The following is a 12911-nucleotide window of genomic DNA, read 5'->3' on the forward strand; positions in this document are numbered from 1 at the left end:
AAATATGATCATATCCATTGCGTACTTTCCCCCTCAAGCTTCCCCTGTATGTGCTCTAACATGTTTTCCTTTACCCCAAGTTTCTTATGGATATTGTCCATAGGAACATTGTTGTAGGCCATCTACTAGTGCAAGGAAACCTAGTCATGGCCACAACCTCAAGGAAGAATAAATTTCCCATTTCCAACTGTTTTCACCTAACAATAGTAATTCACTAAGGGGCAGACGGCCCCTCCCCATCTATGTTGGCTTGATCTTGTGCAGGTCTCATCTATGTAACCAGTTTGTGAGAGGGATAGCCTTGTCATGTTTAGAAGGCAGCATTCCAGAAAACTTTTCTCCATTGGCTGGCTCCTACATTCTTTCTACTTCCTTTTCCCTTTTGTTCCCTTAGTCTCAGTGGTGGCATTTGGGGAAATGGGTTTGTGAAGATGTTCCCTTTATGGCTGAACATATATTCTCTTCTCATTGGCACATTGAATACTTCTGCTTCTCTGTACTGTCCACTGCAAAAAGAAGCTTCTCTGATCAAAGCTGAGGGCAGTCCAAGTCTAGGCCATAAACATAAATATTAAGAGTACAATTTTACTACATGCTAACTTGGCAAAATGGTTGTAGCAGGTTCCACCCCAGGGACCATGGCATCCACAATCATGGTCTTTTATTTAGGTTACAATGCCAAATATAGCAAGTATGCATTTTTTTTGTCCATATTGCCTGCCCTCAAATAACCAACATGGAGACTTTAGATTACTTATAAATTCTTGGCCATAACTCTGGCTTATTACTAACTAGCTCTTATATTTTTAAGTTAACCCAAATTCCTTATTTACCCTCTGCCACATGGCAGTATCATTTTTAATGTAGACATTTATCCTATTCCCTTTGCCTCTACTGGTGTTGTTTCTGATTCCACCTTTCCTCTTCCATCATTCTCAGTTTGGCATTCCCTCCTTACTTTTCCTGTTTAGCTGTTTAGCTTGTTTGTTATACCAGTGACAGTGACATATAGTCGCACAACATACAGAACTATTCCACAGCATTTTTCCTTTCTTTCTAATTAAAATGGAAGGTTTTAACTTTAACATAATAAAATTATATACAACAGAATTATATAGAACAGAAACAGTTATCAAGTAAGAATTACAGTTATAATGTCTAGTCTGTATTTGGTGAAAGTAGAGAAAATACTCTATTGTCTATTTTATCTTGGTTAGTCTAATATTTTACCATTAATTTGCCTTCCATCATAACTAAGTAAAACTATAAGTTTAACCACTTAGTCTTTAACTCCATTAAAGACCTCAGAAGGATGAAATGTTAACTAATGACAAGGACACCAGGTTACCTGAACAGTCACCTGAAGGTTGTCTATAGTGTTAGGACATCCAGCTCTGGCCTATAGGCTTAACATATCTGACAGACTTTTCTGTGAACCAGGGAATTTTGAAGGACTGTCCTACCTTGTCTTGGCAAGGTTTGGTAGTCACCTTTCTTGTGTCTTGCTGGTCCAGTTTGAACAACACATTGTAAGCAATTGAAGCAAGGGCACTTTCTTTCTTTCCATGGCTAACTTTTGCCATAAAGAAAACAAAGTCAATATGGAGGTTTTTCAATGCCCATCATCTACTCTGAAGTAGATTGGTACTGCCAGGCAGACATGTTTCACGGTCAGGAAAAGTCTTAGGTTATTACGCATATTAAATGTCATATTAAATGCTTGACAATCAAATCTTTATCTGTTTAACCTAACATGACTTAAGTTTGACTAGTATAAATGACTAATAACTTTTTAAAATTATACATTAAGTTTTTAAATGAACACTATAAGCACAATAACTAAACAAAGGTAGAAATATACATACAGTAAAACAAATTAACTTTAAATTTTTATCAATATACCAAATTTATACCCATGTGAAATGTTTTGGGGGTTAAGCTAGATTCAATAATCAATAATCTACCATTTTATCATTTTTATGCTCACTTTTCTTGCAGAAAGAGATCTTTGAATCTAACTCCTTTGGTTAGTTGTTTTTTGTTGGTTTGTTTGTTGTTGTTGTTTTACCATGACCAATAATAACTTGCAACCAAACACACTAAACAAAGTCAACATCCATAATCCTTCTTTTGGGAATGTGAGCATTGTTTTCTCTAGACTGCTACTGTTGTCTATGGGCTCTGCCATCTTTGGGGGACTTTGAGAAAATTCTAGATTATGGTAAAGTCCTTGAATGGGGTATTCAATGAGACTGGATCATCTCATCTAGAAGCAGTGAAATTGTATTGGATTCAATATTTGAGGAGTGTAGTAATGAGGCAAGCAGGCCTGCTTCTCATCCCGCCCGGCTCCTGTAAGGCAAGCTTTATACCCAAAATCACAACACACAAATTGTATTCATTTAAACACTGCCTGACCCATTAGTTCTAGCATCTAGTCAAGATGTGAGAGTTAGCCAATAAGAGGCTATGAGGTTGTGGCTTACCAGCATGAGTCTAAGCAACTTCCATATTGGGAAGGGGAATCATGGTGTCTGCCCCATTGCCTTCTTCCTAGCATTCTGTTCTGTCTACTCCACCTATCTAAATTATGCCCTATCAAAAGGCCAAGGCAGTTTCTTAATTAACCAATAAAAGTAACACATAGACAGATGACCCTCCTCCATCAGAGGAGAATGTAACAGAGGCATTTTGAGGTCACATGTCCATTTATTTGTATATGGTCTTTTTGCTCTGAACATACATAAACTTATAAAGATAACATACATATCTGTATTAATACAAGTATAGGCTGTGTATTCTACACAAGGCAGCCAAAGATGAATTTTTATGTATAAGCAGGTAAAATATACATCACATGCCTTATAGCTTATTTCTTTATGTTTATAGCCAGGAATTTTCAGAGGGTCTCCCTCCATCAAACCTGATTTTCCTTAACTATGAATGAATCCACAGCATTCTATTTTCTATGGAAATATAAGCAGAATCACTGTATCAAAGTAATATATATTTTGATTTCCATTTTGAAGTAAGGACATTTCAAAATATATAGGCTGGTTTAATCCAGAAGCTTTTATTATCAAAAGCCTCTTAGGAGATAGTGCTCCTTCCTCAGCAGTCAAAAAATTTAAGGAGAATAATATAATACATAGTATCCAGACTCTGTGTATTTTTCCATTTTTAAGTGACTTTTTTCTTTTATATTACTTTACTCCCCTTTTAAGGACTTTATTATTTTTAAACTATATTTTTAATCCATGACTATATATACTGTTTCTTTTCTCTCTCCCAAGCTTATGTATATTTTTAAACAGACTGTAAATGATTTAGAGATTTTTTTTTGATTTTGTATTTTTTGTCTGAATATGTGTTTAATACACATTTACTTCTTTTTCTGACTACAAGTGTCATGGCTAGTACCAAAGTGGAAGATTTGGTGACTGGTTTCACCCCACTCATTGATTCCCTGAGAGCCTGGATTTTTGATGAAGGTACCGTCTAGAGCTACATTTATTGCCCCATCTCTGGGTAGCTTTTGCGTCCCTGTTGCCACCAAGCAGAGCACTGCCCACTGTTCATGAACCTGATTTCAATGTTTGTTAGCAGGATTTTAAAAAGAGCAATGTCGGTTTTTGCCAATATTGCTGAGTCAGGAGGCTGCCTCTTAGAGGAGTCTTGCCTCTGATTGATGCTAACAAACAGAGCCTACAGAGAAAAGGCAGTGACCAAGATGCCATACTTGACTTCATTTTTGTGTATTTAGAATGCTTTTTTAAGCCTTTCCAGGATTTATGTAGTTGGACATGGTGCCATATTTGGCACCATTTTTAGAGGAATTTTTCCTGTCCCTACTGCCTCCTCCCAAATAACCAATACAGAGACTTAAGATTACTCATAAATACGTGGCCAATATCTCAGGCTTATTACTATCTCTTACATTTTAAATTAACCCACATTCTTTATTTACCCTCTGCCATGTGGCAATACCTTTATTACCAATGCATATTCATCCTACTCCCTGTGCATCTACTGATGTCTCTTCTGACTCTGCCCTTCCTCATCCCATCTTTCTCACGTTAGCTTTCCCGCATGGCTTGATCCTGTCCAGTTATTGGCCAGTCAGGTTGTTTATTAAACCAATCATAGTGACATATACACACAAAGTATACAGAAGATATTATTCCACAGCAATGGCATTTCTTATGTGGTAAAGTCCTCAACTCCAATACGAAAGCAGTCATCCTATTGTAGGATATTTTCATTGCACTCTGATAAATCTGAGACTGACAATAAAGTTTACTTTGAATCAGAGCTGACCAAAATTAGCCATAGAAGTTTTGGAGAACTGCGAACATATAGGGAGATATAGAGAGATACAGGAAGCAGTGGGACAGGGTTCATTTTTAGAAGGAGAGAGAGAGGAAGTTACTGGTCACTTTCCCTCTGCTTCTCTGATCATCCATGTTCTTACAATTGTATCTGACTCTTGAATTTTTACTGATAAAGAATACTTAGCTAAATGCTTCATACAACAATGATACCACTGGGCACTTCTTGTCTAGCAGATCAGTATTGTGGCATGAAGGGTCCAGTGCTGTGTAAGACCATTCATGTTTTCTCCCCCAGCATCCTGCAAAGCCCCTTCTGACCCTTTGAATGCTAACCAAACAAAAGATATTTCCTGATTGGCTTGATATTGATTTCTCTATATACTGATATCAAGTGTGTGGTGTCTTCAGGAATAGGGTCTTACCATGTAGTTATGGGAGGTAGCAACATGGTAAGTAAGGGCAGTGGCAGTAGCCTGTGTTGATTTGGAGACCCCTATGGTCTCTCTGACCAGTAATTCCTATGAGGATATCCCTTGCCATGCACTTTGATTTTCACTTAATAACTCATACTTTCTGTGGTTCTAACTTTTTTCTAAGTTATGATTTGACTTTTTAGTTGTATTTTTTCATAGACTATATTTTGATCAGGTTTCCTACTGCTAAATCCTCCCATGTCTTCCCCACTTCTCTACCCACCTAACTCCATGTTCTTTGCACTCTTTGTCTACAAAATAAATCAAAACAAAAGTGAAAAATCAAACAAAATACCTAATAAGAGGAAAATACTAAAAACAGAAAAGAAATCAATCCCAAACTGCTAATGAAACACAAAGTCTGTTTTGTGTTGGTAAACTATGAACTTACTGTTGAGTGGGTTTTCCTAACTCATTTTCCTGAGTTTCCCCTTTGGTCAATCCACATTTTATCCTGTGTTTCCTTACCCTGCAATACTCATCCACACCTGATATTTTAATCCTCAAAATTTCCCATCTACTTTCATATTATATATTTATCATTCATCCTGCTTATTGATGTTTTTAGAAATACTAGATATTGAAATTTCTCCCTACAAATTCTACGTTGGCTTTTAAGTAAATTTGCTATCTAATATTTTTAAGTTGACTTTTATAGCATTTAAAACTCACTTTAATTTTTATTGTTTTTTTTGTTTTGTTTTGTTTTGACATAGGGATTTATCTCAGTCAGGCTTTTCTTGAATTCTTGATCCTAATGTCTTTATTTTTAAAGTGCTGAGATTAAAGGCAGATATGACTGTTCCTGACTTTTTACTATTAAAAGATATCTATCATTATTATTTTAAATGTGTTACATGGTAAGTCTCTGTCTGACATTCTATGGTTTAATGTGCTGTTTCTGTTTCTTTTGCTTATCACATCATTTCCTTTGTAGTATTCACTGGATTTCTTTTTCTTCAGCTGTAGAACTTTATGAGGCATCAACAGTGTTAACTTTCTCAGGATCCTTTCATTCAGTGGCTGGGAAGATGGGAGGTCTGGCACACTTCTGCTCTAAATGTGACTCCACCAATGTGGACAACTGGATTCCAAATCTGCAGGAAAATAGCTTCCTCTCTCTCCTCTGAGGACATTCTCAAGCAGGTTGTCACAGAGGTAGCCAGAAGACAGAAGGCCTTATAAGATGTATTAATATGTTCATATGATTAGATTAACATTATTGTTATTAATTTTGGTTTTCTAAAAGAAGGGTTATTTCACATGGGCTAGCTCTGCTCTTCTTGCATCAACCCAAGCACTAGGATTGATGACAATTTCCACCATGCCTTGGGCACAGACTTAATGAATTTGATTGTAGCCTACAGAATTATACAGAGTTAACGATGGGCAGGTGGTAATTTGGAGTGAAGTTTCAGAGGCAGAGAGGATACCTACATCCAGGTTAAGCGATCTCTGTTGCCCTTGACTATTTTGAAGAACTGACCCTTGATGATGGTGTAATTACTAGGGCCAAATATGAGCTCTGAGTAAGGAAGCCTGGTTGTCAGATAGCTGTGATTTCCACAAGCATTATCTCTAGTGTGAAGATACAAATGCCTGTACAGCTGTTTACAATGTCAAGTTCTAATAAATCTAGTAAACGACTGTGAGCTTAACTTTTATTTCTCATTTAGAAGTCTAGGTAGGCATCACCATAGAGCTCATGATGGAGAATATGAGCTCCCTGTGTATCTTGTCAATAGTTACTCTCTTTTGGGTCTTTTTCTCTTTGTTCATGTAACACACACATGCTTTATTGATTGTGCCTGTAATTATATCTCAAGCCTGGGTAAAGTGTGTTCTCATTCCTATTGTATCTTACCTGTTTTGTATATGCCCATGAGCCATGTATTTCATGTATCTGCCCTCTCTGTTCCTATGAAAAATCTATATACTTTTTCTACTTGGCTGAGATACAGGACTGAAGAAAAGTGGTCTTTTATTGAAAATTTATCTCTTTGATATCCCTTTCCCATGGAATTCTATGGATTTCATTTCCTGTTTCATCTTTTTTTTGACAGATTTTCATTAATCTAGTCTGGTTCAAATTCACTGTGTTGCCCAAGCTAGCCTTGAACTCCTGATCCTCTTGCTGTTAGTATTCAGGCATCTGTACTGGCCTGACCTTGGAGTATAAGTCCTCAGCTGTAGCCACTAAAAGCTCCTCCTGTTCACATTCACTATGTTCCCTTTTTAAAAAGGCCCTGCCCACCTCCCATCTCTCTCTCTTTCCCTCTCTGTCTCTGTCTGTCTGTCCATCTGTCTCTGTCTTGTTTCTCATCTCTTCTGCTACTCCTGTCCCCAGAGGCTGGTTTTCCCTCCCCTCCTCCTCCATTTCCGTACACTTTACTCCAATAAAAAATCCCTCTATCTGTGCTCTGTCACATGACACCTTTCTCTCTTGTATTGCTTTTTTTTTTTTAATAAAAATTACGACTCTTGCCTCTGCCTTCCAAATGCTGAGAATACAGTTTTTTTACCCCTGTCCCTGTCGACATTCATTATGTAGTATTTGTATGGTCACTTTCCGTAGATTCACTATTCATCTTGCCTTGCCTATTAAGATTAAACTTGCTGCTATGCTCTGCTGACCCTTTGGGAGTTGCATTTCTTCTAAAGCCTCAATCAGCATAGGAATCTGCTTTCTGACTGTTCATAAATATATTGAATACAGTTGTAATGATTAGTTTGTATTTTTTCAGGGGCTTGATCCACAGCACATTATTCCCTGATTTGTAATCCTCCTAATTCAGCTATCTAATTGGTGGTTATAGACAGGCATCACCTTTTTAAATGATTTATTTTTATTCAGCATTTTAAGTTACTTCTCACAGTAACGTAGTTGTGGCATTAATGTACCATTCCACAGAGACTGATATTGTGTTGAATACATGGAAGTCAGCAAATCACTGTTTCAGTTCAAAACTTATTACCTCTAAAGTGGGGGAGAAAAGAGGAAAACATCCCAAACAGCAGTCACAAACTCTTATCCACAACTATATTCCTAACCTCACCTTTCTTCTTAAAACACAGGTATAGGAGATCTTGGTATTGCCAACTGTGGGGCCCATTTCCAGACAGCAGAGATCTAAAAAGGACTCCACATTATCAGTGCACACTAAATTTTTTTTTATCTGGGGAGTTAGGGAAAAAGACACACACTCTCTTAATTGTTTCCTTTAGACCTTTCTTTCTTCTTTTTTTTGAATTCTCTATTCTTTATTTTCTTGATGATTTCCTTCTCTTATTCTTGATATTTTCCTTCTAAATCCATCTTATTTCTTGATGTTTCCCTTTTAGTTACTTCTAACTCTATCCTTGATATTTTTCTTCTAACTCTCTTATTCCTGATGTTTTCCTTCTAACTCATTTTTTAAATTTTATTTTATTTTTATTAAAAATTTCTGCCTCCTCCCCACCTCCCTTTTCCCTCCTCCACCCCCCTCCCCACGTTCCCTCCCCTCCCCCTCCCTCTCCAGTCCAAAGAGCAGTCAGGGTTCTCTGCCCTGTGGGCAGTCCAAAGTCCTCCCCCCTCCATCCAGGTCTAGGAAGGTGAGCAAGCATCCAAACAGGCCTTCTAACTCATTTTAACTCTCTTATTCTTGATGTTTCCTTTCTAAATCTCATTTTTTTAAAATTTATTTATTTATTGAGGATTTCTGCCTCCTCCCTGCCACCGCCTCCCATTTCCCTCCCCCTCCCCCATCAAGTCCCTCTCCTTCATCAGCTTGAGGAGCCATCAGGGTTCCCTGACCTGTGGGAAGTCCAAGGACTGCCCACATCCATCCAGGTTTAGTAAGTTGAGCATCCAAACTGCCCAGGCCCCCCCCAAAGGCAGCTAAATCTCATTCTTGATGCCTTCCTTGAGCCCATTTTACCTCTCTCTTGATGTTTTTCTTCTAGCTCATCTTAACTCTCATTAACTCTATCTCTGTCTTTCCCTTATAGCTTATTGTCCCAGAAAAATCTTTCACGCAATACAAAAATTACAGTGTGGCTACATTCTTCTTCTTATGTGAATGATTACAATGAATACAAAACAAATAGTAACGAACAGCATGTTTTTCACATCCCTTACCTGAGTAGACATTTTACACGTAATAAGTGAAAAGCAAATTATTACAAGAACCTGCATACATTCATAATAAACAACTTGTTATAGATTAACCATGTGGGTAAGCAAGGTATTCACAGTTAGGAGTTTCACTGGCAGGCTGAAGTTTTGCAGTTACAAAGGAAGGACTAATTACTTTACTACTTATCTTGAAAGGTAATCTTATAAGGAATCTTAAAGGAATTACAAGCATAAACTTTTATATATGAGAAATTGTCAGTCCATTCTACTTCCAATCTTTAGGGTATATACCTACTTATTAATAGTTTCTTATATCAGGAGATTGAGTGTCAAAATGGATATAAGGAATTAATCATAACCTTTGGTCATCAACCAATCCTAGCAAGAAAAGTGCATCAGTTAGTAATAATAGGGTTGCTTTGTTCTTGTTTCCTGACTTTAATGTTTCACACATTCTAACACTTTAGATTATCTTCTTGGGTTTTTCACCTTAAAGCTATCTGATGAAAACATCTTAGTCTAACTTTATTTTCAAAGCTTTGTTTCAACTGTGATGCACTCTGAAACCTGTGAGCACATCTCCCAACATTAAGGGTAAAAGAATTCAAGCTACCTAAGCTAACAGGGACTCAATTGTTTTCATTAATCACTAAGTTAAGCCACAGTCTGTACAGCTCCTCAATAGAAACTCTTGTGTCCTAGCTGTGTGACACTTTCTTGTATTTATTTTTATTCATCAAAACTCTGTATAAACTAACATTATTGTTATCAATTTGACAGTACAATTTAGGGAGGAATCATTCTCATGACAATCCAGAGATACTCTAGAAGAGTGGGAAGTTTCCATGAGATAAACACATTATATTACAGGCAGTGGGGTGATGGAGGAAGGTCATTGGTTAATTAAATAAAGAAGCTGCTTGCCCTGATAGGTTAAAACATAAGGTGGGAGGAGTAAACAGAGCAGAATGCTGGGTGGAAGAGGAAGTGAGGTTAGACTCGACAGCTCTCCTCTAGGGGGCAGACGCCTCAGAGAGACACGATGCTCCACTCTTGCGGGCAGAGGTGAGAGCTCTGCTCTCTGAGGCACACGCAATGAAGCTCCGACCCAGGATGGACGTAGGCTACAATCTCCCCGGTAAGCCACCTTGTGGGCTACAGCAGATTATTAGAAATGGGCTAGTCCAGGTGCGAGAGTTAGCCTAGAAGAGGCTACATAGAAATGGGCCAAGCAGTGATTAAAAGAATACAGTGTCCGTGTAATTATTTCGGGTAAAGCTAGCCATGGGGGTGGCCGGGTGCCAGGGACGCAGCCCGCCGCTCCTATTACAACAGTGGGGGGTCTCCCCACATTTTTTCACACCATGCCAGATACCAAAGAAAGATAACATCAGCAAATATGTAAAGGCACAGCAAAAGCAAAAGACATTCTGGGGTCTGTGGCCCTGGGGCCTTGCCTAGCTGAGAATGACCTATCAGAGAGTTCCCTTCTGGTGGGACACTTTGACTTTCAACTGCCACCTGCTGATCCCCTGATATGGCCACTGGTACTTTGCACTCTGTGCCACACATTTATTTTTTCTATGTTTGTTGCAAAAAGTATCACAGGGAAACATAGTTTAAAAATATCTCCTACACCATAATTTATCCCTAATGCATGAGCTGAATTTTTGGAGTCCATTCTTTATGGTGGGATTCCTTGCTCAGGCTTGATGCAGGGGCAGGAGGACCTTGGTCTTACCTTAAGCTTTAATGACTTCCCAAGGGAGGCCTTATGCTTTCTGACAGAGTAGATGGAGGTGGGAAAAGCAGGAAGCAGGGGAGGGGGAACTGTGGTTGCTATGTGAAATGAAAAAGAAATAAAAAATAAAATAAATTTATCCCCAAGTAATAATGAGTTGTATTTTACTTGCGGATAAAAAATTAGCAATATGAAATAGATGAGTAGTTGTGTTGTGATCAAGAGAACATGTCAAAGTTTTATTTGTTTCTAATCATTTATTTTTTTTGTTAATGTATGCACATGTGCGTGCAAATATCACACAGGACAGATGGAGTAAGAATATAGTTGAAGGAGTCACTTCTTTCTTTCTCCTGTGTGGCATCTGAGGTTTGAACTTGGGTTATCAGGTTTGGTGATAGTGACCTGATTGCACTGATTCATGTCACTGGCTCAAGGCCATTTTTTATGACTTTAGAGAAAGTGAAAAACCCTTCTTGATACTCTTATTTTTTATTCCGTATTCTGTATATTTTAATTAATATACTTTGTTTTAATAATCATGGTCTTCATTACCGTAAGCTTCATTTGTAAATAACTGCCCATTATCTTTTTTTGTTTTATAGTGATTTGACAGTAACAAAATTAGGACGTGCCACAGGAGGCTGTGCATTTCTCAGCTCAACAGGCATACAAGATTATGATTGTGCTAAACGCCTTGGCTGTATATGTGAAAAAAGAGTGGTTAAGTGCAGTCGAAAAAAAGGTAAAAATGGAATGTTGCCATCTGTATTTGTTTCCTCTGATGATTTCAGACTAGTTAACACCTGAATGTTTCATTCACAGGTCTCAGTTGGCTGCATAAACCGAGTGAGGAGCTGGAAAGGGAAGATGACTTTCCAAAATCTGATTTAACAAAGCAGAAGCCATCTTCCTTCCTGATAAAAAGAGCAGCTTGTGTCAACAGTACTGATGCTCTCTGATCCCAGGCCCTGAGGAATCACTTTTTGTTTGCTGAATGACACATGGAACGAAATACAGAACATTGATAAATGGCACACATATCTTATTATCTCTAGGTTAAATCATCTCTGTATCCATGGCTTTGACATAACAATGAAGTAAAATGCAGTTGTATGTTTCTGTTTCCTTGCTAGTTAGCTGATTACTGTTTGATATTGTTTTGCAGGTGGAAGAATTTATCCTTAAAAAGCATTTATTTTCTGTAAATTGTAATTTCAGACTTGATAAATAGTTCCAAATTAGTTTAATGAACCCATACCATAGTCCAAATGTTCTCTTTCTCGATAGCTTGATGAAATGTAGAACCCCTATAGACATGGTAATATTCATTGAGGCCAGCTTGATGAATGTCTCAGATGTATAATCTTACAGGTACAACAGTTTGAAGAGAGTAAGCTACATAGTGAAATTTTTGACTATTGTGGGCTATAGAGTGAGATTCTGTCTTATGAAGCCTAATAATTATGATGGTGATAATAATAATACCAAACTGTCCTTAAATATTTTCTAATGACAAATAAATTATTTTAAAACATCATTTTGAAGTAATAAATTGTAGTATTGATAAAGTTATATGTTCTAATCTATAATCCATGTTCATATTTGTCAGTTTTCTGGGTGTTTGCTTCCTCTCGTCTGGGTGACAACTGAAGACTGAGCCTTTTCTCTTCCCAGAATTATTCTGTTCTGGCCACCCTGACTATAATTCTGCTTGACAACTAGCCAATCAGCTTTTTATTAAACCAGTATAGGTGACAAGTGTCACAGAGTTCAAGATCATTGTCCCACAACTTATAACCAAAGGATGAATACTCATACCACAAAGACATTTGTTCAGTTGTTTTCATACCAGCCTTACTCATAACAGCCAGAACCTGGAAACAACGTAGATGCTTTCAAACTGAAGAATAGATAAAGAAAATGTGGTAAATTTAAATAGATATATTTTATGTGCCTTTGAATTGGAGTTCTTCCCCTTCTATTCCTTTTATTCTTAGGTTTGATCTTCTCATGGTATCCTAGTTTTTCTGGATGTTTTATGTTAAGAATTCGTTGGATTTATCATTTTCTGTGACCAATGAATCTATTTCTTCTATAGTTTCTTCAACATTTGAGATTCTCTCTTACATCTCTTATATTCTGTTGGTTATGCTTGCATCAGTATTTTATATTTGTTTACTCAGGTTTTCCATTTCCAGAATTCCCTTGTTTTGTGTTTTCTTTATTGTCTCTATTTCACTAATCAA

General features: G+C 37.4%; 1 protein-coding gene across 1 annotated transcript in view; it reads left to right on the forward strand.

Moving 5' to 3' along the window:
* The window catches only part of LOC101982069 (killer cell lectin-like receptor 2), a 32996-nt gene extending 21372 nt beyond the window's left edge, over window positions 1-11624 (forward strand). The window contains exons 5-7 of the mRNA XM_013354488.2: window positions 5580-5664; window positions 11268-11407; window positions 11488-11624. Coding sequence (XP_013209942.1) covers window positions 5580-5664; window positions 11268-11407; window positions 11488-11624 — 362 coding nt within the window. The remainder of the gene's footprint in view (window positions 1-5579; window positions 5665-11267; window positions 11408-11487) is intronic.
* The last annotated feature ends 1287 nt before the right edge of the window (window positions 11625-12911 follow it).

This window comes from Microtus ochrogaster, unplaced genomic scaffold (assembly GCF_000317375.1).
Source record: "Microtus ochrogaster isolate Prairie Vole_2 unplaced genomic scaffold, MicOch1.0 UNK46, whole genome shotgun sequence".
NCBI lineage: Eukaryota > Metazoa > Chordata > Mammalia > Rodentia > Cricetidae > Microtus > Microtus ochrogaster.